Source organism: Saccopteryx bilineata, chromosome 1, assembly GCF_036850765.1.
Source record: "Saccopteryx bilineata isolate mSacBil1 chromosome 1, mSacBil1_pri_phased_curated, whole genome shotgun sequence".
NCBI classification, from domain to species: Eukaryota; Metazoa; Chordata; class Mammalia; order Chiroptera; family Emballonuridae; genus Saccopteryx; species Saccopteryx bilineata.
Window position 1 is genome coordinate 401,749,659 of NC_089490.1, and position 23,660 is coordinate 401,773,318.

The 23,660-nt window shown below is 58.1% G+C and overlaps 1 protein-coding gene across 1 annotated transcript; it reads left to right on the forward strand.

The window, feature by feature from the left end:
* The first annotated feature begins 765 nt into the window (after positions 1–765).
* Positions 766–23,074, forward strand: GRK2 (G protein-coupled receptor kinase 2). The gene is made up of 21 exons (XM_066252181.1): positions 766–1,183; positions 14,014–14,090; positions 15,847–15,920; positions 16,059–16,160; positions 16,259–16,333; positions 16,450–16,511; positions 17,283–17,334; positions 17,698–17,789; positions 18,203–18,302; positions 18,381–18,459; positions 18,542–18,672; positions 19,135–19,229; positions 19,304–19,411; positions 19,615–19,681; positions 19,976–20,076; positions 20,622–20,688; positions 20,766–20,861; positions 21,079–21,241; positions 21,385–21,521; positions 21,606–21,719; positions 21,814–23,074. The coding sequence occupies exons 1-21, from the start codon at positions 1,071–1,073 to the stop codon at positions 21,976–21,978; spliced, it is 2,070 nt and encodes a 689-aa protein (XP_066108278.1). The 5' UTR covers positions 766–1,070; the 3' UTR covers positions 21,979–23,074.
* Positions 23,075–23,660: the final 586 nt, after the last annotated feature.

The following is a 23,660-nucleotide window of genomic DNA, read 5'->3' on the forward strand; positions in this document are numbered from 1 at the left end:
GGGATGGGGTAAGCCACTACAGTTGTCAGGTCCCAGGTTGATGGTGACCTGTTAAGGCTTCTAAATCCTGGTTGGATGTCCTGGTCCTGGGTTTGTGTCCAGACCTTCTTAGTGTCGAGTCTCCGTATCCTGGTCTGGTCTGGGACCAGGTCTGGGCTCTGCCAGAGTTCAGCTCATGATAGTGCTCTGGGTCTGGGGTTGGAATCAAGGTTGGGGGTCAGTAACTAGGATGAGATGGAGACTGTGAAGAGTGTTTGAGGTCATGGTCCAAAATCTAGATGTGTGGTCCTGTTGGGGACCTGACATCTAGGGTCAATGTCAGGGTCTGGGCATGGAGTTGCTGTGAATCAAGGTCATGGTCAGAGTCTGAGGTCTGGGTCTGAGTCCAAAGTCTGGGTCTAGGATCCTGTTTGGAGTCTGGGGTCACAATGTTATCCAGGTCTGGTGTCAGATTGTGAATTGCGTCCAAGATCAGGGGAGTCAGGGATTAGAGTTAGGGTCTGAGACCAAGTCCCTGGGACCAAGCCTTGGGTCAGAGAAATGGTCTATCGCAGAGTTTGGGGTGCGAGCTGTGATCGGATTGGGGTTCAAGTTGTGAGTCTGGCAGGTATGGGGTCAGGGAGGTGGCTCCCCCCAGGGGCTGAGGTCCGGGACGGGTCTGAGACGGGTCTGGGTGGCCGCCAGGGTCAGGCCGGGTGCAGCCCGCGCGGCCTCCAGGGGGCGCCGCCGCCCGCCCGCTCGGCCCCTCGCGGGCTCGCTGGCGCTGTGCGCGGCAGGCGGGGCCGGAGGCGGCTGCGGCTCCGGGACGCGGGCGGCAGCGGCGGTGGCGGCGGCGGCGGCGGCGGCGGCCCGATTGCAGTCCCGGCGGGAGCGAAGCGAGCCGGGGCCGGGCCCGAGCCGGCGCCATGGGGCGGCGCCGCCTGTGAGCCGCGGCGAGCGAAGCCGCGGGCGCCGAGCGGGGCCGGGCGGGCGGCGGCGCCCTAGGCGGCCGGAGCGGCCGGGCCGGGCCGGGCCGAGCGCGCGGAGCAGAGCGGAGCCGAGCGGCGGGAGAGGCCGCCGCCGCCGCCAAGATGGCGGACCTGGAGGCGGTGCTGGCCGACGTGAGCTACCTGATGGCCATGGAGAAGAGCAAGGCCACGCCGGCAGCGCGCGCCAGCAAGAGGATCGTGCTGCCCGAGCCCAGGTGAGGCGGCCGCCGGCCCCGACCCTTCTCCCTGAAGCCCGGACCCCGCGGGCCCCAGGCCGCCTGGGCGCTGCCCGCTGACCCCAGCCACCCCAGCCACCACTCCGGGGCCAGCAGCACCGACCCAGCCCCTGCGCCGCAGGCCCTGTGCACCTGAACCCGGAGCACCCCGACGCCAGAGCTCTCCGGTCCCCGCGGCTCCACCACCGGCGCCTTGCCCCCTACCCCGCACGGCCTCCCAGCCCCTTCATGCACTCTGCCTGGCCCTCGTCTCTGCCTCCTCCCCCAGGAGCCCGTGCCCCCTTCCTCCTACTCCTCCAGGTAGCGCTTGGTCCCTCTGCAATCCCCTCCTCTGTCTCCCACCATCTACCTGGCCCGACTATATCGCCCATCCTTCTGCTGCCCCTACTCCCAGCTCATCTCCCCTTGGGGTTCCTTCTCTCCGTCTCAGCTCCTTCTGCCTGACACTTGCGTGAGGTTTGGGGGAAACAAAAGTCTTCCTCACCCTCTGCTGGGTCACTGGCTTGGGATGGGAGCGTGCTGGGGACCAGGGTGGCAGCGAGCAGGGTGTGGTGTGTGCCCCATCCCCGGGGAGGAGGCAGCCACCGCTCTTCTCTTCTCTCCTTCCTCTGGTGGGCCCTGCACAGGGTGCCCTGTGGTGCTGCTTGCTGGGGGACATCCCAGCACCCCTGCAGCAGCTGGACCACGGCTGCCACCTCTCTGTGAGACAACTGATGTCATTGCACCTGATACCAAAGTTTAAACTGTGCGTACAGGATGTAAGTGCAGCATTATACAGGATACGGATGATAGCCAAGACTTGTCCAGCATTTTATGGCTTCTAGAGTATTTTCCCATTGTTTGAGCCTCATGGCCACCCATGGGCAGGTAGGACTGGTGTGGTCTGGGCCCATGGAACAGGTGGGAAAGTTGAAACCCCAGAGGTGAGTGGCTTGCCCTGTGTCACAGGTAACCCAGGGGGGTCCCTGGCCCCAGCTCAGGGCTTCCGGCTTCTAGTTCCACATTTCTAACACCACCCTGGCTTGAGCCAGGGCCTGACCATCCCACATCTGTGAAAGCCATGAGCCCACTGCGATTCCTCCTGGCCCGGCCAGTCCTAGCAACTCCTCCATACCTGCCTGAGAGTTGGCATGCTGGTTCTGGCCAGCCCAGGAGCCTGGGGCTGGCCTAGCCCTCATGGTCTTATCCTGTGACTTTGGGCAAGTCCCTTTTTGGTTCTGGGTCTCAATTTTGTCATCTGTGAAATGTGGAAGATGTGAAATAAGGTTGTGACTGCAGTGTCCTGCGTCTTTGAAGCGGGGCCCATAGCTGCAGCGGGTTCCATATAGTCTCCGGCGTCTTCCTCTGGGCCCTGTTCACTGGGTTTCAGATTGACTGAACACCGGGGCTGGGAGAGGAAAATTGGTGTGCGTTTTGAAAGGGCCGTTAGGGCCCTTTTTTTTTTCTAGACATTTGCAATCAGATTTCTCAAAACAGGAACCATATTGACTGTCAGCCGGGGGCTGCCCAGGGAGCAGTGACAGTTAGAACAAAAACGAGTTCAGAAATGACAAAGCCATGGGGGAGGAAATGGGGCAGTCAGCTTCTGGGGCTTGCAACAGCCCTCCTTGGTGGCTGGGACCTGGAGACCCTCCTACAGGGTGAGGCGGGGCCTTTTCTACAAATCTGCCTTTGGGTAATCTCTCCCCAGAATGCATTGCTCCTGATGGGGCCTCAGACTGAGTTGGCTCTGCAGGTGTTAGCACCCTAAGAAGTGAGATGTTCCTCTTTTCCTGTCCCCTTTACCATCTGTGGTAGTGACGATGGTGATAGGAATAATGGTGGAAATTATAATAATTTATTATTTATTTTGACACCTGTCATCTCAGTTGATCCAAAAACCAACCTGCAAAGTTGGCAAGGCCACGCCTTGCGTGTAGTAGCTGCACAAGAACGATCAGCACTGTGTGGTGTCTGAAACCGGGTTGGCTGTGATTTTTAGGGGCACAGCAGGAGACCGAGAGCCAGGTGTCATGGTTCTCGTAGAGGGTCACCATCTGGCAGCACGATGTCGGGCACATTGCCCACATCTGTGAGGTGGACTAGAGGCTCTAAGCAATGTGCATCAGTGAGCTGAGGCCAGGGAAGGGCCAGAGCTGTTCTGTGCTGCGGCCTTGGGCTGCTCCGAGGAATCCAGGCCTCCTGCATCAGAGGACATGCCAGCCTTTGCTTTGTGCTTCCTACACCTAGTGGGTCAAATGCCGCCTGCTCTGGGAGGTCATTAAGACGGTATCTTTGCCTGGCATTTCCCAGTTTGCAAAGACCTTTTTACTCCCATTTTATCCTTTTCATAACTGTGGGAAGCGGGCACAGCAGGTGCCATTCTCTCATTTAATAATTGAGGAGCCTGAGGCTCAGAGAGAGGGAGAGACTGGTTATGAGGGAAGCTGGACTCTGAACTTGGTGCTTGGCCGGCTATGGGTCCTTTCCTGCATACACCCCACAACAGCTCTGCCCCCGCGGCAGGCACCCCTTTTCTGGGGAGCGTGGGGCTGGGGAGCGGCCTGGAAGCCGCAGGGCGGTCCCCAGAACCGTCAGCTGCCCTAGTTCACTAGGCCCAGCCCCTGCCGTTGGCTGCCCTGGCACACTTAGTGCCTAGGGGTGCATCTCCACGCCTGAGGCCATGTCCTCCCCACATGGTCAGGGTTCAGGAGAAAAGCTCTGCTTTGTCTACGACAAGGTGCCATTTGGAGTTCTCCCACCTTCGGTGGTCCATCTTGGCAGCCTCCACATGGCTGGTGCCCAGTCCGCGGCTTGGCTGGGCTCTGGGTCTGTCGTCACAGCTCTGAATTCTCAGGGCTGTTGGGCACAGGGCTGCTTTGAGTTGGCATAGGGGCCTCCCCTCTGTCATCCTATAGAATCCGAGAAAACAGACCCATTTCTCCACCTTCTCATGTCAGGAAGCCACGTGTAGCTGGAAGATGAGACTCGGCTTCTAATCCTGCTACAGTACCAGCTCTTGTGGGACCCGGGCACGTTCCTTATCCTCACTGAGCCCGCCTCAGTTTCCACCTCGGTGAAACGGGAGGCTGCTCCTTTATCTCCTCACAGACCTCTCGGGTCATGGTCTGCGCCCCTCCTCAAAGGAGCTGCTGCGTCCCTTTCCGGCAGCGGCAGCCGTCCTATAATTATCATCATTTGCTTAATGTGACCATGGAGGCCCCGGATAATTAATCCCTGGGCTCCTGGCTGAGGAGCTCCGCCTGGGCCGTCCTGGGAGATGCCCCTGCCCTTCCTGGTGACAGCGGCAGCCCCAGCAGCAGACTCTCAGAGCCGGGTGCCTCTTGCAGCTGCCCCATTTTCTCAGCCTTTTCCTGGTCCCTCCCCCGTGGATTTCCGCCTTCCTGCCCTCTCAGGCTGCCCTGTCTCCCAGGCCCGCCACTCTTCCTCTGCTGCTGCTCCGTTCCTCTGAACTGGTGGCCTCCAGAACTTCCTGCTCTGGATTTGTGTAGAGGAAGGGGTGCAAGGGAAGGTTTCCTCCCCTCCGCCCTCCACTGCTTCATCACCAGCCTTTCTTCCTAATCCAGAACTTTCCACCCCTGGAGCAGAGCGGTGCTCTCCCTCCTCCTGCCCCAGAAGATGAGATGCTGCTATTGGCATTGCTCCCTCGGGGCCACTGAAGCCCCTGCACTCCCAGGAATGGGTCTCTGGGCTGCCTTTTCCCATCTGCGCTCCTTTTCTGAGCACTGGCTTTCACGTTTTGCCATGAAGTTGTTCACCTGCCTGTTTACCAAGGGATTGAAGGGAACGTGAGCATCACAGGCTGGGACTCGTGTCAGCCCAGGAGTAATGCACCCTGTTAACACATGACCGAGATCTAGCAGTAAGTTCCTGTTGACGTCAGATGTAGGCACACTGTGCAGCCGCATTTCCTCCGGCCCCGGGCCAGTGCCCAGGTCAGCTTTGCAGAGGGGCTGAGTGCTTGGGGTCAGGGGTTCGAGAAGCCTTGAGGCCAACAGAGTCTTTAGGGAATGCACAGCCTTTGTCACAGCTGCCTTTTCTTCCTGTGGCCCCTCCCCACTCTCAGGTAGCCCCAGGGGATCGTGTCCTCTGCTCATCACAAAAGACAGAGGTATACCCTGGCCAGGTAGCTCAATTGGTTAGAGCGTCATCCTGATATGCCAAGGTTGTGAGTTTGATCCTGTCAGGGCACATACAAAAATCAGCCAATAAAGTGGAGCATAGATCTCTCTTTCTCTCTCTCTCCCTTCCCCCCAAGAAAAAGTCAAATTAAAAAAAATAAGATGGAGTTATGCTCAAGTTATCGCTAAAGTATTTCAAACAGGAGATACTAAAACTGAGGTGTTTGGCAGCAGCTTTTTCTAAAACAACAACGTGCTTTTGCTTACTGCGGAGGGTAGTGTCTACACAGGCGAAGAGCAGCAGTTCAGAGCGGATTTCCTGGTGTGAGCAGCTTTGTTCTCTGAGTGGGCAGCTCTATGACTCTGGAGCCATCCTGGGTTCAGGGAGTGGAACAGCCCCTTCCTGGGGACCTTGGGGCACAGAGCCTGGAAGTTTGTTTTGTTCTTGGTGCATTCTAACATGATGGCAGTGAATTGCAGGGTGTGGTGCTTGTGTCATATTCATGTAGAAGCTGTGACATATGACAAGGCCACCAGAGTGCCCCTTCCCGCACATCCCACAGGGAGCCACTTTGTGCCACCATGCCATGGGAGCCTGGGTTGCTGCCGACACAGTGGGCTTGCTTGTGCGGTGCCGGTAGCTGTCGTTTTCTCCTCCCCAGCTGGGCTTGCTCCACAGTTGGCCTTTTGGGTTGGGCTTTTCCATTTGAAATATGCCCCATCCTCAAGATCTGAGGACATTGTCAGCCCCAGGGAGAGTCATTGAGAAATATTAATAAGAAGCCCCAGGGGACTTCCTCCTACCGCTGCTGCCACGGTGCCAGGTTTCCTGGAAATGCCACAGTGGAGTGCCTCGGTCTCTGCTCCGAGGCTTGTTAACTGTCACCTCCCAGAGCATGGCAGTTCCAGTGTGGCTGCCCCAGACCTGCCAGTCCCTGGCCCGCATGCCAGCTTGCGTTGTCCTGGGATTATTATTATTTTTTTTGAAGATTTTATTGATTTTTAGAGAGAGGAAAGAGAGAGAGGGAGATAAACGTGGGGTGGGGGAGGAGCGGGAAGCATCAACTCATAGCTGCTGCTTGTATGTGCCTTGACCCGGCAAGCCTGGGGTTTCCAACCAGCAGCCTCAGCATTCTGGGTCGATGCTCTATCTGCTGCGCTACCGCAGGTCAGGATATCTTGGGATCTCAAGGCTCTGTCATCCTTGTCACACAAGAACACAGAAACTATGGTTCCTGGCCGGCCACATACCAGCCAGAGCTGCCCCTAACTGGATGGGCTCCCAGGAGAGATGCCACCTGCTGCCCATAGCCACTGGCAGGGGTTAGAAGGGAAGGTAGCCAGGTCATGAGCTGGGCTGCCCTGAGACCCTGCACCCCACTCTTCCCCAGTGGTTAAGGGGAGACTCCTGCCTAGTGGGATACCCTTTCTCAGGGAGGGCTGGACATTTTCTTGCTGCTAACACTGTGTGGGACTCTGGGAACAGCTTCTTTCAGCCTTAATTTCTTCACCATCAAAATCGATGTGTTTATCTCTGACCCCTGCAGACCCGCCTAGTCCACATAAGGTACCATCTATGACCCTGAGCAGGAGTCGCTGATGAGGGCCCAGACCAGCCCACCAGGCCACTGTGCCACAGAGCAGGGGCCTTTGCTATTCTTGTGAACCACGTGGTGCCAGCAGGTACCGGAAGTTCTCACCCTCTCCCCTCCTGCCGTCCTGTCACCCCAACCCACACTCTGGGCTGAGAAGGAGGAAATGCCCCCCCCCCCCCCCCCCGTGTCAGGCTGGGCCTGCTCCTTGGAGCAGCTGGAACCGGTGTGAACAGCCCTGGCTGCAGGTGGCAGTGCCAGGCAGCTCCCTGCCACGATGGGGTGGGCCTTCCACCGCAGGGCCTTTGATACTTGGCAGGGCAGGAACCGGGCTCTGCCCAGGGCCCCCGGGCTGAGCAGCACGCGTGTATGAGGCTGGTCTGGGAGCAGAGCAGCACTGCTGCCCCGTGTCGGCTCAGACTGTACACCTGGCCCCGGTCAGGGCTCACCTGTCGAGAGCCACCTGGCCACAGGTCCCCCTCCCCGAGAGTGTGGTAGGTGTGGACAGAGACCCAGACAAGACTGTAGCTCATGCTCACAGTCCAGAAGGAGGCTCAAGCTGTGAGTTCCCAGCAGGTGGGCTCCCTCCAAGAGGGGGACACTGAGGCGAGCATTTTAGCGTTCTTCTGCCATGGCCTCTCAGGAGTTTGAAATGGCCAGCACTGTGGTGACAATTCAGCATTTTGTTGACATCCTCATTTTACAAATAAGGAAACTGGACATTTAAAGTTGGTGACTTGGTCTGACCTTCAGGGAGGGGAAGTGGGGAGCACCATTGGGAACCCAGACTTGGGCGTCCCTCCAGCCATGAGAACAGAGGTGGTCCCTAGGGACCAGGAGCCTCAGGGTTCTTCTGTCAGGAAGGTGCAGGCACTTGCTCTCTTGACAACCCAAAGTTGCTGTGGGAGCCACGGGCTCCTGGCTGTTGGGTTGTTGACTTGGGCGGGGGCAGGAATGCTGCTCTGGGCTCCTAGTCCCTCTAGACTCTGCAAGTATCTGGGAGCGGGTTTGGGGACGAAGGTGACCCAGCCCAGGAGGCCGTCACCGCCTCCGTGCCAGCCTGTGCTTGCCACCCTGGCGGGGGCATCCCCTGTAACATTTTTCTAACCTGCTGGCTCCTCCAGGTGCCAGCCCTGTGGGAATGGGCAGGAAACCCTGATGCTCTTGCTTTGGGGGCCTTCTCTTCAAGAGCTCTGCTCCAGTCTGACCTTGTGTTTGGTTGGGGGGGGGGGGAACGTGTTTATTTTATTTAGAAAACATTTTTTTCTTTTTAAGGAAGAAAGTGAAGTGCTGTGGGCTGGAAAGAATGCTGTGGCCTCCCATGCCGGCTTCTGGGGGGTGGGGGCGGGGGCTGGCCACCGAGGCGGCTCAGAGCCGGGCTGCTTTCTGCTGTCCCTGGGCTGAGGCACAGCAGAGCCACAGGGTCGGGGAGGGCTCTGCTGCCTGCAGCCTGTTTTCTCCGGTGGGCAGGCCCTCTTAGAGAGCATGGTTCCCTGTGGGGGCCTTGCTGTGCCTGGTTCTCAGTCACTGTGCAGGGCCACTGAGTCACATGGCGGGACAGCTCCCTGGCAGCCGGTGGGCATTCCCTTCGTGTCTCCTTGGCAGAGCTGGAGCCATTCTTGCTGGTTCCCAGGAAGTGAGTCTGGGGCTCGGGAGGGCTTCCCAGTGATGATCACAGGGGCCATGGTGGGGTTGTCCTGCCTGCCGTCTGCATTCCCTCTAGCACGCCGGAACCCCGCCTCACTGCCTGCCTCCAAGGAGGATAGACATTTTGTGACACATTTTCCCTTGACTGCTTCTTTTTATCCCCTTTCGTAGAAATGGGGTACCACCGAGAGCCCACAGCTGAGCCGGGGACTGGTGAGGGCCCTGCCTTCTTGGTCCCTGTGAGGGGACCAAATCCAGATGCTTTGCCCTTGTGGGGTTCCTGGGCTCCTGCCCCTAATTCCCAGCTGCCTCGGGCTGGGCCCTTCCCCAGGATCTGAGCAGGTGGTTCCAGCTTGTCTCTCCCAGAGCTGGGAGCCCTGAGGCTTCAGTGTAGACTGCCCTGAGGCCTCTGTTCCCCCAGGCAGGGCTGTGTCTTAGGAATTTCCAAGCTCTTGCTACCAGGGAAGCCCGTTGGGATTTGGGACGTGGTCTCCCCTTCTGAGTCCCTGTGAATCCCATGGGGCCAGAAAGACCTGTCCTTGACAGTGGCTGGTGTGTGGCGCCCAGAGGGGAAGGTGTGCCTGCAGATTGTACAGGGTGTCTGCTTTTCCAGAGATAACCAGCTTGAAGGGGTAGCAGGGGCCACCAGGCCGCTGGCCCTCAGATGGGCACTCTCCCCTTATCAGCTGGATTCGCTGGTGGGCCGTCCTGGTCCTCAGCACCCTTCTGTCGGAGATGGTTTTCAGAGGAGGTCCCCCAGGAACCGAGAGAAAGGAGGTGGGATTGCACTACGTCAGCTCTGTGTGCACCTGTGTTCTCACCCGAGCTTTTCTTGCGTGGCTCAGATGTGAGCAAAGGCCTGGGAAGGCTGGGGCCAGCGCTCCCACCACTCAGACCGTCTCAGAAGGGAAGTGCCGAGTGAACAAGGGCAGGAGGCCCCTTCTTTCAAGCCTGGGCCTTGTCGCCTGTCCATCCATCCGTCAGTCCGTTCGACGGCCAGAGCCTTCTACCCATCCTGTTTCTTTCCCCTTTTTTTTTAATTGATTTAAAATTTTTTTTATTTAATATAATTTTTTTTTCAGGGACAGAGAGAGAGCCAGAGAGAGGGATAGATGGGGACAGACAGACAGGAACGGAGAGAGATGAGAAGCATCAATCATCAGTTTTTCATTGCGACACCTTAGTTATTCATTGATTGCTTTCTCATATGTGCCTTGACCGGGGGCCTTCAGCAAACCGAGTAACTCCTTGCTGGAGCCAGCGACCTTGGGTCCAAGCTGGTGAGCTTTTTGCTCAAGCCAGATGAGCCTGTGCTCAAGCTGGTGACCTCAGGGTCTCGAACCTGGGTCCTTTCGCATCCCAGTCCGACGCTCTATCCACTGCGCCACCGCCTGGTCAGGCTGATTTTAATTTATTGTGTTTATGTAGATTCTAGTGTTGCCCTGCATGCATTCCCCCTCCCCCTCTTTCCCTTCTTGCTGGCCATGTTATCAGGTGCCCGTGCTTCCTCCAGTGGGCGCCCCCGTGGAGGGTCTGCCCACTCCCTGCCTTGGACTAAGCTTCCTGCGAAGCATCCTCTGCCGAGTTGTCTTCCCCGCACCGCCCCCCCCCCCATGGCTTCTTGCCCGTCCCCGCCTGGCCGTCCCGCCTGGCCTCAGCCCACCCCCTGCCCTGGGCTTCACCACCTGCTGACATCCTGTTTGCACTTGAGGAACCCACCAGAGTTCCGCCTTCTCCACGCAGCCTGTCCAGATGGCCCAGAACATTCTTCCCTTCCTGAGTCTCCTTGAAATGGATGGTGCCACTCAGGCCTTGCCACACTGTCTGGTGTCACAGAACAAGGACTTGTGCCCTGGGAGGGCCTGCCTGGAGAGCAGGGGTGCACAGCATCTTGCCTTTCAGTAGGTGACGTACAGCAGACTGCAGCGGCCACGGCCCCATGCTGGGTTCTAAGAGGGACGTAGGGACCCAAAACTATGGACACAGAGCCTGGACTTTCCAATCCGAGCCCTTACCAGCTGCATTCTCTTCACTGGTGGCCTGCTAGGGGCCCCACATATCCTAAGGATCATGTGAGTTTTGCCACTAGTGTGACCACCCAGCACCACGGTCTTTAGGATGGGAGGGTCAGAGTGTTCCTCATGGTCCTGGGCTAGTGAGGACCAGACGTGCCCACAGCTGGCCATTGTGACTGGCGGGCCCGCAGGGCTGGACTGTCAATGGCCCTGCAGAGGGGGAGAGGGGACAGAAAGGTGTGGCTGAGGCATGAAGTATAGTCCAATGTCACTTTCCCAGACAGTGCTCAGTGTTAGGTATGAGACAAACAGGCAGGAGCGTAGAGGTGGGTTGTCGTATCAGAGTGGCCACCTCCTCCCTTGCTGTAGGTATCAGGGATATGGGGACTGAGGCTTTGCTGTTCTTTTTTATTTTCTTTCACAAGAGAGAGACAGACAGAGAAAGAGAGACGGACAGCAGACAGAGAGGACGGGAGAACAATGAGAAGCATCAACTCATAGTTGCGACACCTTAGTTGTTCATTGATTGCTTTCTCATATGTGCTTTGACCTGGGCGCTCCAGCTGAGCCAGTGACCCCTTGCCCAAGGCAGTGACCTTGGGCTTCAAGCCAGTGACCTTTGGGCACAAGCCAGCAACTATGGGATCATGTCTGTGATCCTACACTCAAGCCAGTTGATCCCGTGCTCAAGCCTATGAACTTGGGGTTTTGAACGTGGATCCTCAGTGCCCCAGGTCTACGCTCTATCCTCTGTACCACTACCGGTCAGGCTTAACTGTTGTTTTTAATAAAGATTTTTTGTTCTATTTATTTATTTATTTATTTTTTACAGAGACAGAGAGTGAGTCCGAGAGAGGGATAGACAGAGACAGACAGACAGGAACGGAGAGAGATGAGAAGCATCAATCATTAGTTTTTCATTGCACGTTGCAACACCTTAGTTGTTCATTGATTGCTTTCTCATATGTGCCTTGACCGCGGGCCTTCAGCAGACCGAGTAACCCCTTGCAGGAGCCAGCGACCTTGGGTTCAAGCTGGTGGGCTTTTGCTCAAACCAGATGAGCCCGCGTTCAAGCTAGTGAACTCGGGGTCTCGAACCTGGGTCCTCTGCATCCCAGTCTGACGCTCTATCCACTGCGCCACCGCCTGGTCAGACAATAAAGATTTTTTTTTTTTTTTTTTTTTTTTTGCATTTTTCTGAAGCTGGAAACCCCTGGAGAGACAGCCAGACAGACTTCCGCATGCGCCCGACCGGGATCCACCCGGCACGCCCACCATGGGGCGACGCTCTTCCCACCAGGGGGCGATGCTCTGCCCATCCTGGGCGTCGCCATGTTGTGACCAGAGCCACTCTAGCGCCTGAGGCAGAGGCCACAGAGCCATCCCCAGCGCCCGGGCCATCTTTGCTCCAATGGAGCCTTGGCTGCGGGAGGGGAAGAGAGAGACAGAGAGGAAGGCGGGGCGGAGGGGTGGAGAAGCAAATGGGCGCTTCTCCTGTGTGCCCTGGCCGGGAATTGAACCCGGATCCTCCGCACGCTAGGCCGACCCTCTACCGCTGAGCCAACCGGCCAGGGCCTAGACAATAAAGATTTTTATTTATTGATTTTATAGAGGGGAAAGAGAGTGGGTAGAGTGAGAAATATCAACTCATAGTTGCTTCACTTTAGTTGTTCATTGATTGCTTGTCCTGTGTGCCTTGACGAGGCAAGCTCAGGGTTTTATTCAGTCCAGCGACCTCAGCATTCCAGGTCGACACTTTCTCCATTGTGTCACCACAGGCCAGGCCGTTTTTTAAAATGATTTTTAAAAATTGAGATAAAATTCATACAACAAAAAATTTATCATTTTAAATCGTGCATTCACTATGTTGTGCAGCCCTTACCACTACCAGATTCCAGAACATTCTCCACCACCCCAGAAAGAGACCCCGGACCATTAGCAGTCACACCCCTTTCCCTCCCCGGCCCCTGACACCCACCACACAACCCACAGAGAGTTGCCTATTCTGGACGCTTCATGTAAATGGACTCATATAATATGTGGCTTTTTATGTCTATCTTTTTTTTCACTTAGCATAATGCTTTCAGGGTTCATCCACGTAACATATATGTACATCATGACAGGCAGGCTTTGCAACAAGGATGGACCTTGAGAATATCACACTAAGTGAAATAAGTCAGAAAAAGCCGAAAACCATATGATTTCTTTTATATATGGGATGTAGAACTAAAACTCATAGACACAGCATTGTGGTGGTTTCCTGAGGGAAGGGGGTTAGGGGTAAGGGGTAAAGGGGGCCAACTACAGTGGTACCTTGAGATATGAATTTAATTTGTTCTGTAACCGAGCTCATAAGTCAGTCAACTCGTATATCAAACTGCCAACACTGGACCCATGTGCCAACTTGCCAAGTAGTGGCAGCTTCCCGAATCACGACTCATATCTCAGAATTTTGCTCGGATCTCAAACAAAAATACGGACTGAGTCGCAGCTCGTATCTTTAAAAAAGTCGTATTTTGGTCTGTTTGTATCTCCAAGGTACCACTGTACGTGGTGATGGAAGATGATTTGACTTTGAGTGGTGGGAACACAATACAATAGATTATGTACACTGGGAACATATGTGATCCTATTAACCAATGTCTCTCCACTAAATTTAATGTTTTAAAGATTTTTTTTTTTACAGGGACAGAGAAAGTCAGAGAGAGGGATAGATAGGGACAGACAGACAGGAACGGAGAGAGTTGAGAAGCATCAATCATCAGTTTTTCATTGTGACACCTTAGTTGTTCATTGATTGCTTTTTCATATGTGCCTTGACTGTGGCAGACTGAGTAACCGCTTGTTTAAGCTGGCAACCTCGGGGTCTCGAACCTGGGTCCTCCGCATCCCTGTCTGATGCTCTATCCACTGCACCACCGCCTGGTCAGGCTTAAAGATTTCATTTATTGATTTTTAGAGAGAGAGAGAGAAAAGGGTGGGAGGAGTGGGATTCATACATGCCTTGATGGGATAAGCCCGGGTCCTCGAACCAGCGACCTCGGCATTTGAGGTCGACATTCCATCCACTGTACCACCACAGGTCAGGCACAATAAATTTAATTTTTAAAAAAGTGAATATTTCATTGTAAGGACAGGCCACATTTTGATTATCCATCATCTGCTGGTGGGTGAGGCCTGGATTTTGAGTTTTGGCCAAGTCCCCAAAGCCAGCGTGGGGCAGCACTGGGTTCAAACTTCTGAGCAGCCACCTGCTGGCCACCCTAGCTTTTGGGGACAGAGCCTTAGGGGGCGGGCATAGGCTTCCTCAGGTCCCTCTGATGCCACCTTCCTGGAGGGAGCCGTGACACCTACCAGCAGTGACCTTTCAGAGAAGGGCCAAGAGGCCTGACAGGTGTCACAGGCCCCAGGTCACCATGGCCTTTGTCCTTCAGCATCCGCAGCGTCATGCAGAAGTACCTGGAGGACCGGGGTGAGGTGACCTTTGAGAAGATCTTCTACCAGAAACTGGGTGAGTACAGTGGCGGCTCTGGTAGCCCCGGGAGCTGGGGTGTGGGGGCAGGCAGCCCCTGAGGCTGGCTCCCAGGGGCTTTGGCCTCCTCTCCACTTGGGCAGGGCAGCCAGCCCGCCCCTGAGTGACAGCAGGCACTGACCCGCTGTGCCTCCCAGCCCCTGGCTGTCGGCCCCGGGAGCCCTGTGAAGGGGTGGGGGCCCAGCAGTCTTCCAGGGCCACCGGGGAAGTTCCTCCTTTGGGGTTTTTGTTTTTGAGAGTTGCAGCTTCCCCTTGGCGCAGGCACAGCTGCTCCGGGCCGTTGGTAGAGCTGACAGGAAGGGGCGGGGCTCTTCCTGTGGCGCCTGGCTCACTGTGGTCAGCCCACCCCGCCTGTGGGCCCTCTGCGAGCAACCTGCTTGGGCCTGGGCCACCTTTCCTCCTCCTCCAGCGCCTGTGCCTGAGAGTGGGCACCGGGCCTTCGCGCAGCGGGCTGGCCGGCCGGGGTGGGTCTGGGGGCAGGCTCCCGCGCACGCAGCTCCGATCTGGCTTTCCAGAGAACAGGATGTCAGTTCCAAGAAGGGAGTGGCCTGGCCTGGTGGAATCAGGCCCCGGGAGTGTGTGTGAGGAAGCGCACAGCGTGGGTCCCCTGCCTGTGCTCTGTGACCGAGGGCACACTGCTTTACCTCAGAGCTGCTGGTGTCCTCACCTGGGACTACCAGTCAGGAGGGCCCCCCACCCCCACCTCCCGCCTGTGGGCGGGCCAGAAGAGGCGGAGCCGCAAAAACCTTGGGCGGGGCTGTCACGAGTTACTTATAGGCACCATATTGAAGGGCCAGGCCTCCTGGCCAGAAGAGAGAGCTGTATTCTCTGGCAGAGGTGCCCAGGCAGTAGGAGCAGTGCCCACAAAGAGGCACAGAAGACTACCCAGTACCAGCTGGTCACCCGGGTTGTGCTGGAGGGCGTGGGGCCACCCTTACTTTTCCATCGTTCTCCAAGACTGCCCTAGGGCCAGGCCTGAGGCCCTCGCTCCCGGACAGGGCTGAGACCAGGCCTGTCTGGGCTCCTCTGTGAGCCCTTGTGCCCCCTGTCTCACCTCTTTCTTTCCCCAGTGGCCCATGCCCTCAGGGCTCCACTTCCCAACCTGTCCTTCCCAGAACCTGCCACTGTGTAGATGAGACCTGAGTTCTCATGCCTTCCATGTAACACCCTCCTGACAGACTCCCTGAGCCTCAGTTTCCCCAGTTGGACCTGACCTCTGCCTGTTTCTGAGACTCAGTCAGATGGTAGAGGGGGTTGTGAAGTACAGGGAGACGGGGATGGGGGATGGTCCCCTCAGAGGCTGCCTGCCTTCTCCATGCCGCAGTTCTGGCCTAGCCTCGGTGGATCTCACTACACCTGCATAGCCCACCTGGCGGGGGTGTCGCCCTCTAGGAGGAGGTGCCAGTCCCCAGACTGCCCTGAAAGGCCAGGAGGCCCAGGTACCTGAGCCAGCTGCCTGGCCTCTGCCTCATCATGATGCTCATCACTTTCCAGCCCCCATCCGAGGAAGCAGATCCTGAGAGGGGTAGAAATATCAGCACCCTGACCCCAAGTCCAAGAATCTTTAGTGGGTGGCAGCCTTTGAGGCCATCTTGTCCAGCCCTTGCCTGGGCCGAGACCACCTCTGCTGCCTCCTTGCCCACTTTTGCCAAGGAGCCCCAAGCCCACACCGCCCTCCCTGATGGGAAGGCCTCTGAGGTGGTATGGTTTAGTGGGACCCAACGCTTGCTTTCAGGGTACCTGCTCTTCCGAGACTTCTGCCTGAAACACCTGGAGGAGGCCAAGGCCTTGGTGGAGTTCTACGAGGAGGTAAGGCCAGCCTCTGCTCTGCCTGGAGAAGGAGAAGGGGGCCGAGATTGGGCTGCCTTGTTGAAGCTAAAGATGCTTGACGCTGGTACCCCTAGGCACTGCTGAGCAAAGGTTACTCTTGGGGATCTTGTCCTCTAGATCAAGAAATATGAGAAGCTGGAAACGGAGGAGGAGCGCCTAGGTTGCAGCCGGGAGATCTTTGACACCTACATCATGAAGGAGCTGCTGGCCTGCTCTCACGTGAGTGCCTGGCCCTGCCTGCTGGCCTCCAGCGCCCCGGGCAATGGGAAGATGCAAGGGCCCTGTGGAGAGCTAACAGCCACCTCTGTCTTCCCCAGCCCTTCTCCAAAAGTGCCACTGAGCACGTCCAAGGACACCTGGTGAAGAGGCAGGTGCCTCCGGACCTCTTCCAGGTGTGTGCTGAGCCTGTTCCCTGCTGCCTCTCCACTGGGGTCACCTCCGGCCGGGCCAGGGAGCCCAGGCAGCTCCCACTCGGGCACTGCCACCAACCTCTGCCTTCCTCCCTCAGCCCTACATCGAGGAAATTTGTCACAATCTCCGAGGGGATGTGTTCCAGAAGTTCATTGAGAGGTAAGAGCAGGGTTCATGCGGGGCGGGGAGGAGGGGCATCCTGAGGAGGGTGTGGCTGGTATAGAAGGGAGAAGCCAGCCTGCTCTGGCCTGGGCAGGGGCACCTGGGCCCTCGCTACCCCCATGCAGGGACTCCTCCCGAGAGTGTCAGCAGGGTGGGTCTCCATCTGCTCCACAGTCCCACCCCACCCTCCCCACCGCCATGCCTGCCCCACGTGATTCTGCAGGGACCAAGGGATCACATATAAGCTGTTCCCTCTCACAGATTGGCTAGCACCTTTCTGGACCTATCTGGGCCGAGAAGCATTGGGTGGTGGTCGGGGCAGACACAAGAGGACACATTGTACCCCCCTGTCCTCTGCCCACATGCCCAGAGCCTACCTGGTGGGTGGGAGTTGATGTAAGGAGCATCTTCTTTAGGTTCTCAACTCCCCAGCCATGGAGTGGGAGCTTCCCAGGGACTGAGTGCTGTGTCACTAGAGATATGCCAGCAGGGAGGAGATGAGCGTTGTCAACACTATGGTAGCAAGGAGTCCGAGTGAGGCTGGAAGACCTCTCTCCTAAGCTTATCTGATTGCAGCTGGACCCCAAACTTAGGTGGCCAGGTCCCACCGGGCCAGTGCGGGATGGCAGTGTTCCTGAGCAATCCCGGTCCTGGAGAAGGACACTGAGGCTGAGGACCCCAGGGACAGGCAGGGTGGGGCAGGCTTGCACCCAGCATCATTCCGTTTACTTTCTGAGGCTCATCTGAGCCTGGGTTCTTCTCTTCCAGCGATAAATTCACACGGTTTTGCCAGTGGAAGAATGTGGAGCTAAACATTCACGTGAGTGGGCTGCGTGGCTGTGGGCAGAGGTGGATTTCACAACGGACGCGCCCTGGGCCCCGACTTCTGAAGGGCCCCGCAAAACCCCAGCTTGACACTTTTTTCTAATGAAAAGGGCCCAATATTTTCTTCTGTGCCCAGGGCCTCAACCAACCTTAATCTGCCTCTGGGTGTGGGAGCCAGGCCCCAGGGCTTGGCCAGGGCTGAGGAGATCAGGCATTCTGCCCTTCAACCCCCAGTGTGGTGGCTTGGAGGCACCAGACTTCCCATGGCGGTGGCTCAGGCAGGCAGGCATGTGCTGAGGGCAGCCCTGGTAAGGGTCCTGGTGGCATGCAGTCACCACAGTTGTTGCCACCCCCGCAGCTGACCATGAACGACTTCAGCGTGCACCGCATCATCGGTCGAGGGGGCTTTGGCGAGGTCTATGGGTGCCGGAAGGCCGACACGGGCAAGATGTGAGCTCCCACTCAGCTGGCAGTGGGTGGGATGCCTGAGGGAAAAGCGGGCTCCTGGGGGTGCTCTGAAGGCATGGGCGTCTGTGGGAGAGGTACGGGGGCCTCAGGGGGCCAGGAGCCAGGTGGCAGGTTCCTGAATGGGCAGGTCTCTGCAAAGGGATATATGCTTGCTGTTCACTCCACGCCACTGTCTTCCTCCCCGGCCTTGCACGGTTACACCCCTGAGCCACGGAGCTCCAGCCCAGCAGCACCTTCTCCTGCGCTCTTTCTGTCTTGGTGTGTCATGAGCTTGTCATGGTGTCCAGTCTTCCCCAAAAGAGCTTGAGGCCTCCCCCACTCCCCTGGGTCCGGCAGCAGCTCTGCACTAGGCAGCACAGTGGCCTCTGGACTGACTCGCTGCCCCCCCACCCCAGGTATGCCATGAAGTGTCTGGACAAAAAGCGTATCAAGATGAAGCAGGGGGAGACTCTGGCCCTGAACGAGCGCATCATGCTGTCCCTCGTCAGCACTGGGGTGAGCTGGCCCCTGGAGCGGCCTTTGGCTTCGGGCCCTTGGGCAGCCTGTCCTGACTTCCTGTCCTGTCCCTCCCAGGACTGCCCGTTCATTGTCTGCATGTCGTATGCATTCCACACACCGGACAAGCTCAGCTTCATCCTAGATCTCATGAATGGTGAGTGCGTGGCCCGGCTCTGGGTGGACCAAGGAGCTGGGGGTGGGGCCCAGAGCCGGGAGCTGAGTGCCACCTCCCTCAGGTGGGGACCTGCACTACCACCTGTCCCAGCACGGGGTCTTCTCCGAGGCCGACATGCGCTTCTACGCAGCTGAGATCATCCTGGGCCTGGAGCACATGCACAACCGCTTCGTTGTCTACAGGGACCTGAAGGTCAGCTGCCGGCCTGTCCCTCCTCACAGTGCACCTGGCCACCTGGCCATGGCTGCAGTGTTCCTGGGACAGGGCTTGCTGCCCCTTCCTGCTGCCCCCTCCCGCCCACCAGGCCATTTTCTGGGTTCAGGTTGTGATTGAGGGGAAGAGGGGAAGACCCTGTCCGGGGCCTGTTGTCTGAACACCCATAATCCTCTAGTGGTTTTCAGCTGCTGGTGTGCAGACCAGTAACGATCTTTGTTCGAGTTAAGTACCTGATGTGTGAACATGATAGACCCAACGACCATAGATTGTATAGTCTTCATACATCAGTGTGGTTAGCTCTTTTGTGGGCTGTCACAAACTTTCTGGTGGATCGGCGGCTGAAAAACTGCTCTAAAGGCAGTGATTCCGCTGGCATCTTGCCCGGCTGGGCATTGTCCTGAGCCACCCCAGGGGCAGCTTACTGGGATTCCTCCTCAGCCGGCCAACATCCTGCTGGACGAGCATGGTCATGTGCGCATCTCAGACCTGGGCCTGGCCTGCGACTTCTCCAAGAAGAAGCCCCATGCCAGCGTGTGAGTGCCCCAGCCCCCACCTGCTCCTCCCTAACCCTCTGCCAAACCTACTCATGGCCTCTTCGCTTGTCCAGGGGCACCCACGGGTACATGGCCCCGGAGGTGCTGCAGAAGGGCGTGGCCTACGACAGCAGTGCCGACTGGTTCTCCCTGGGCTGCATGCTCTTCAAGCTGCTGCGGGGGTGAGTGGGTCACCCCGAGCAGGCGGGTAGGACCGGACGGAGCAGCTCCTTCCGCTCCAGGGAGGAGGCAGGGGAGGAGCCCTTAGCTGCCTGGGTGTCAGGAACGGCAGCATACCTGACTTTGGACAAGGATCACTGATGCTGCCTGCCTCGGTTTCCCTATTCCTGTCCTGTGACCTCGGCCTTTGGCCTCTCTTGCCTAGGCACAGTCCCTTCCGGCAGCACAAGACCAAAGACAAGCACGAGATTGACCGCATGACATTGACAATGGTGAGAATGGGGTTGCTGCGTGGGGGTGCTGGGTGGAGTCCGTGGGGGACTGACTGCAGTGGGGCAGAGTCTCCCGTGGGTATCAGGGTCAGGGACTCTTGGTTCTCAGTAGCAATGATCGCAGGCCACTTGTCCCCGCTCTGGCCTACTGCCAGGTAGCTTCCTCCTCCCTGTGTTGTTAGAGCAAATGTGGTTGCTAGGGTGGGTTAGGAAGCCGGGCCCTGTTTGCCCCTCTGCTGGGAGCCAGGGGCTTTTCCTCGGGCCCTGCGAATGCCTCACCCCTCCTTCCTGCAGGCTGTGGAGCTGCCTGACTCCTTCTCCCCTGAGCTGCGTTCCTTGCTGGAGGGGCTCCTGCAGAGGGATGTCCACCGGAGACTTGGCTGCCTGGGCCGAGGGTGAGTATGGCCAGGGCCCCTGTCTCAGGCCTGGCGTTCCGGCTAGGCCCTGGGAACTCGGGCATGCTGCAGTATCCAGGCCTATGCAGAGGGCTGCTGGACCAGCCTGCTCAGGCCTCTGCCTGTGCCCCCTGACGATAAGGGCTGTGTCCCATCACTGGAAGCAACCTCCTATGAGGAACTCACAGGGTGGGGCACAGCCAACTCAGTGTCCAGTGTCCTAGGGGTTGCAGCTGCTGGGGACTGGCTTCCGGAGGGGCTCTTGTAACAAAGATGGTGATGATAATGACAGCAGCTTTTTGTGTTTATTAAACATTTACTAAGTGCCAGGCATAATGTTGTAAGATTTACAGTATTAAAACACAACAGCCCTACAATGTGGGAACTGCTGTTCTCCTCACTCTAGAGATGAGGAAACAGGCTCAGGTTTAAGGAGCTTGCCCAAGGTCACAGACCCAGAAAGTGGCTGAACCAGAAGTTAACTGGGGCCACCTGCCCCACGCCCAGACATAGGCCTGGCTGGAATGACCTGCATCTCCCCACAGGGCCCAGGAGGTGAAGGAGAGCCCCTTCTTCCACTCCCTGGACTGGCAGATGGTCTTCTTGCAGAAGGTAACAGCAGGGCCAGGGCCGGCAGGGCACCTTACAGCCCCTGCCCCATGCTGATACCCAGGCCCCTGTTCTGACAGTACCCTCCCCCACTGATCCCTCCACGCGGGGAGGTGAACGCGGCTGATGCCTTCGACATCGGCTCCTTTGATGAGGAGGACACAAAAGGAATCAAGGTATCGGACCCTCCTGGCCTTGCACCTGAGCCCAGCCCCAGGGTATCTTCGTCCCTTCTTTGCCCCCGTGAGACCTTCAGCAAGCCCTTTCTGCTGGTGGGCCTCGGGCTTCTCCTTTCCAGATGTCCCTGGGGTGGGCCCGGTCACCTTGCCTTTCGCCCTGGGGCCGGGCCGGCCTGCGGTGATGGATATCCCTGCCTGCGTCCCCGTGTTGCAGTTACTAGACAGCGACCAGGAGCTCTACCGCAACTTCCCCCTCACCATCTCCGAGCGGTGGCAGCAGGAGGTGGCAGAGACCGTCTTCGACACCATCAACGCTGAGACAGACCGAATGGAGACTCGCAAGAAAACCAAAAACAAGCAGCTAGGCCATGAGGAAGGTGAGGGACCGCGGGTGCTCATTGCCTGCCTGAGAGAGGAAAAGCAGGCATGGGTTTCAGGAGCCCACCCGGCCAAGGGCACAGCCAGGGAGCGCCAAGCCAGGGCTCCAACCTGGGCGGGGCCTCTCTTGCTCTCTGTGCAGACTACGCCCTGGGCAAGGACTGCATCATGCACGGCTACATGTCCAAGATGGGCAACCCCTTCCTGACCCAGTGGCAGCGGCGGTACTTCTATCTGTTCCCCAACCGGCTAGAGTGGCGGGGCGAGGGCGAGGCTCCGGTAAGAGGGGGCAGGAGCCGCGGGGCTGGGGCCGCCTGGGTCTGGCCTCCGCCTCACTGCCCTCGCCGCCCTCTCACTGTGCAGCAGAGCCTGCTGACCATGGAGGAGATCCAGTCTGTGGAGGAGACTCAGATCAAGGAGCGGAAGTGCCTCCTTCTCAAGATCCGCGGTGGGAAACAGTTCGTTCTACAGTGTGATGTGAGTGGGGTGTGGGGGTTGGCAGGCAGGGGTGGCATTGGGACTGAGTGGCCTTCGAGGCACCCAGGCCCCACCTGACCTAGGCCATATGCAGAGCGACCCGGAGCTGGTGCAGTGGAAGAAGGAGCTGCGGGACGCCTACCGCGAGGCCCAGCAGCTGGTGCAGCGAGTGCCCAAGATGAAGAACAAGGCCTGCTCGCCCGTGGTGGGGCTCAGCAAGGTGCCGGTGGTGCAGCGCGGCAGCGCCAACGGCCTCTGACCCCTGCCCGCCGCCTTTTATAAGCCTCTAATTTATTTTGTTGAATTTTTATTATTTGTTTCCCCGCAAAGCGGAAAAGGTTTTATTTTGTAATTATTGTGATTTCCTGTGGCCCCCGCCCCCAGGGAGGGGCCCGCTTGCCTTGGTTCCTGCTGCCACCAACCCAGCCACTGTCCAGCCACCAGCCCTGACCCCGCAGGGTTGCCCACTCCCAGTGTCTTCCTGTGGGGGAGAGCAGCAGCCCCCAGCAGGCCCTGCCCCTTCCTGGGGATAGCGCCACCTCAAGCCCCGAGGGCTGTGCTTGGGCCTGTGGCCCAGCCGGGTGGCCCAGCGTCCCCATCCCAGGGAGGCCGCAGCGCAGGAAAACTACCTGAATTTTCCCACCTGGGCCCCTCCTGCAATGGACAGAGCCCTGCACTGTCTTGCCTCCAGCCAGTTGATGGAGGAGGAGCCCATTGTCTCCCGGCCCCAGGGCCTCCCACAGTGACCCGGTCTCCTGCACCCTCACTTGGGAAGCACCCCTTCGTCACTGGTTGTCTCCATTCCCACCCTCCCTGGACACTGTGGGGCTCGGCCGGGAGGGTGGCGTTGGCAGCAGGGGTCACTGTCACCGCAGCCCACTCTTCCTCTCACCCCAAGCGCCCAGGCTCAGGGACCACAGAAAGGCAACTACGGGTCGTGCCAACTACGGGAGTGGCCTCGCCTGGCCCCGAGGTCCCCTTGCCCCCAGCCTGGGCAAGGCTTTATCTGCCCAGGGGCTAGCCTGGTGGGCTGGGCAGCGCAGCGAGAGGGACCAGGGGGCCAGACCTCGCCACCCCAGGCCGGTCCGTGTACCCCCTGGACTGCCTAGCTCCCAGCCCCATGTCTCGTCAGTGCCACTACCCACAGGGCGCCACCTCGTCTGCCGCATGCCCCCTTGTGCCAGTCGCGCTGCCATGTGTGGTATCGCGCCCTCTTCCCCAGGGACTGGGTTGGCTCACCCTCCTCTCCCATCTGCTCACTCCCTGGGGCGTTTCTTTGCCGATTTTTGAATGTGATTTTAAAAGAGTGAAAAAATGATACTATGCGTTTTTTATAAAAAAATGGTGCCGACTCCTTGGCTGTGTCAGACTCTTTTGTGCTCAAGGACTGTTTTCAGCCACCATTGGGCTGGGGCCTGAGGGGAGAGGGTCTTGGTGGTGCCAGGGCCCTTCCACCTCCGTGGCAGGCATCTAGGGCCTGCCTGCCCAGGCCCAAGCCCTTTCCAGGATGGGGCAGGAGGCTCCTACTCCCCCATCCCGCCCACCTCCTCTGCCTTCCACCCTGGGGTAGCAGGAGGAAGTCCCTGAAGTTCTGTGCTCAGTGTCACATTTGGATTGACACCGCAGCAGGCATGTGCTAAGGACACCCTCATGGACAAACAGGCACCTCTGCCCTTGGCTACAGTGAGCCTCTGGGCCCTTGGCCCTCTCTGGCTTTGGCCTCCCCTCTGGCTCAGGCTGTAACCCCAGGATCAGTCTGTGAGGCCTGAGGGCTCCCCCAGCATCAGGCCCCTCATCTACCCAGAGACTGGTCAACTTCCTTTTCCCCAGGTCCCTGTCCTACAGGCTACTTTGGGTGATGTCCAGTTCTGCCCTCCTCATGGAGGGCTCTGCTAGGCAGGGCCCATGGCCGAAGCACAGCATGGCAGGTGGCGAAGGAAG

Coding starts and splice junctions, on each gene's coding strand:
- GRK2 (XM_066252181.1), top strand. CDS start 1,071: ATGGCGGACCTGGAGGCGGTGCTGGCCGACGTGAGCTACCTGATGGCC. Junction 16,161..16,258: donor AGCTGCTGGCCTGCTCTCAC/GTGAGTGCCTGG, acceptor TGTCTTCCCCAG/CCCTTCTCCAAAAGTGCCAC. Junction 17,335..17,697: donor ATGTGGAGCTAAACATTCAC/GTGAGTGGGCTG, acceptor CCACCCCCGCAG/CTGACCATGAACGACTTCAG.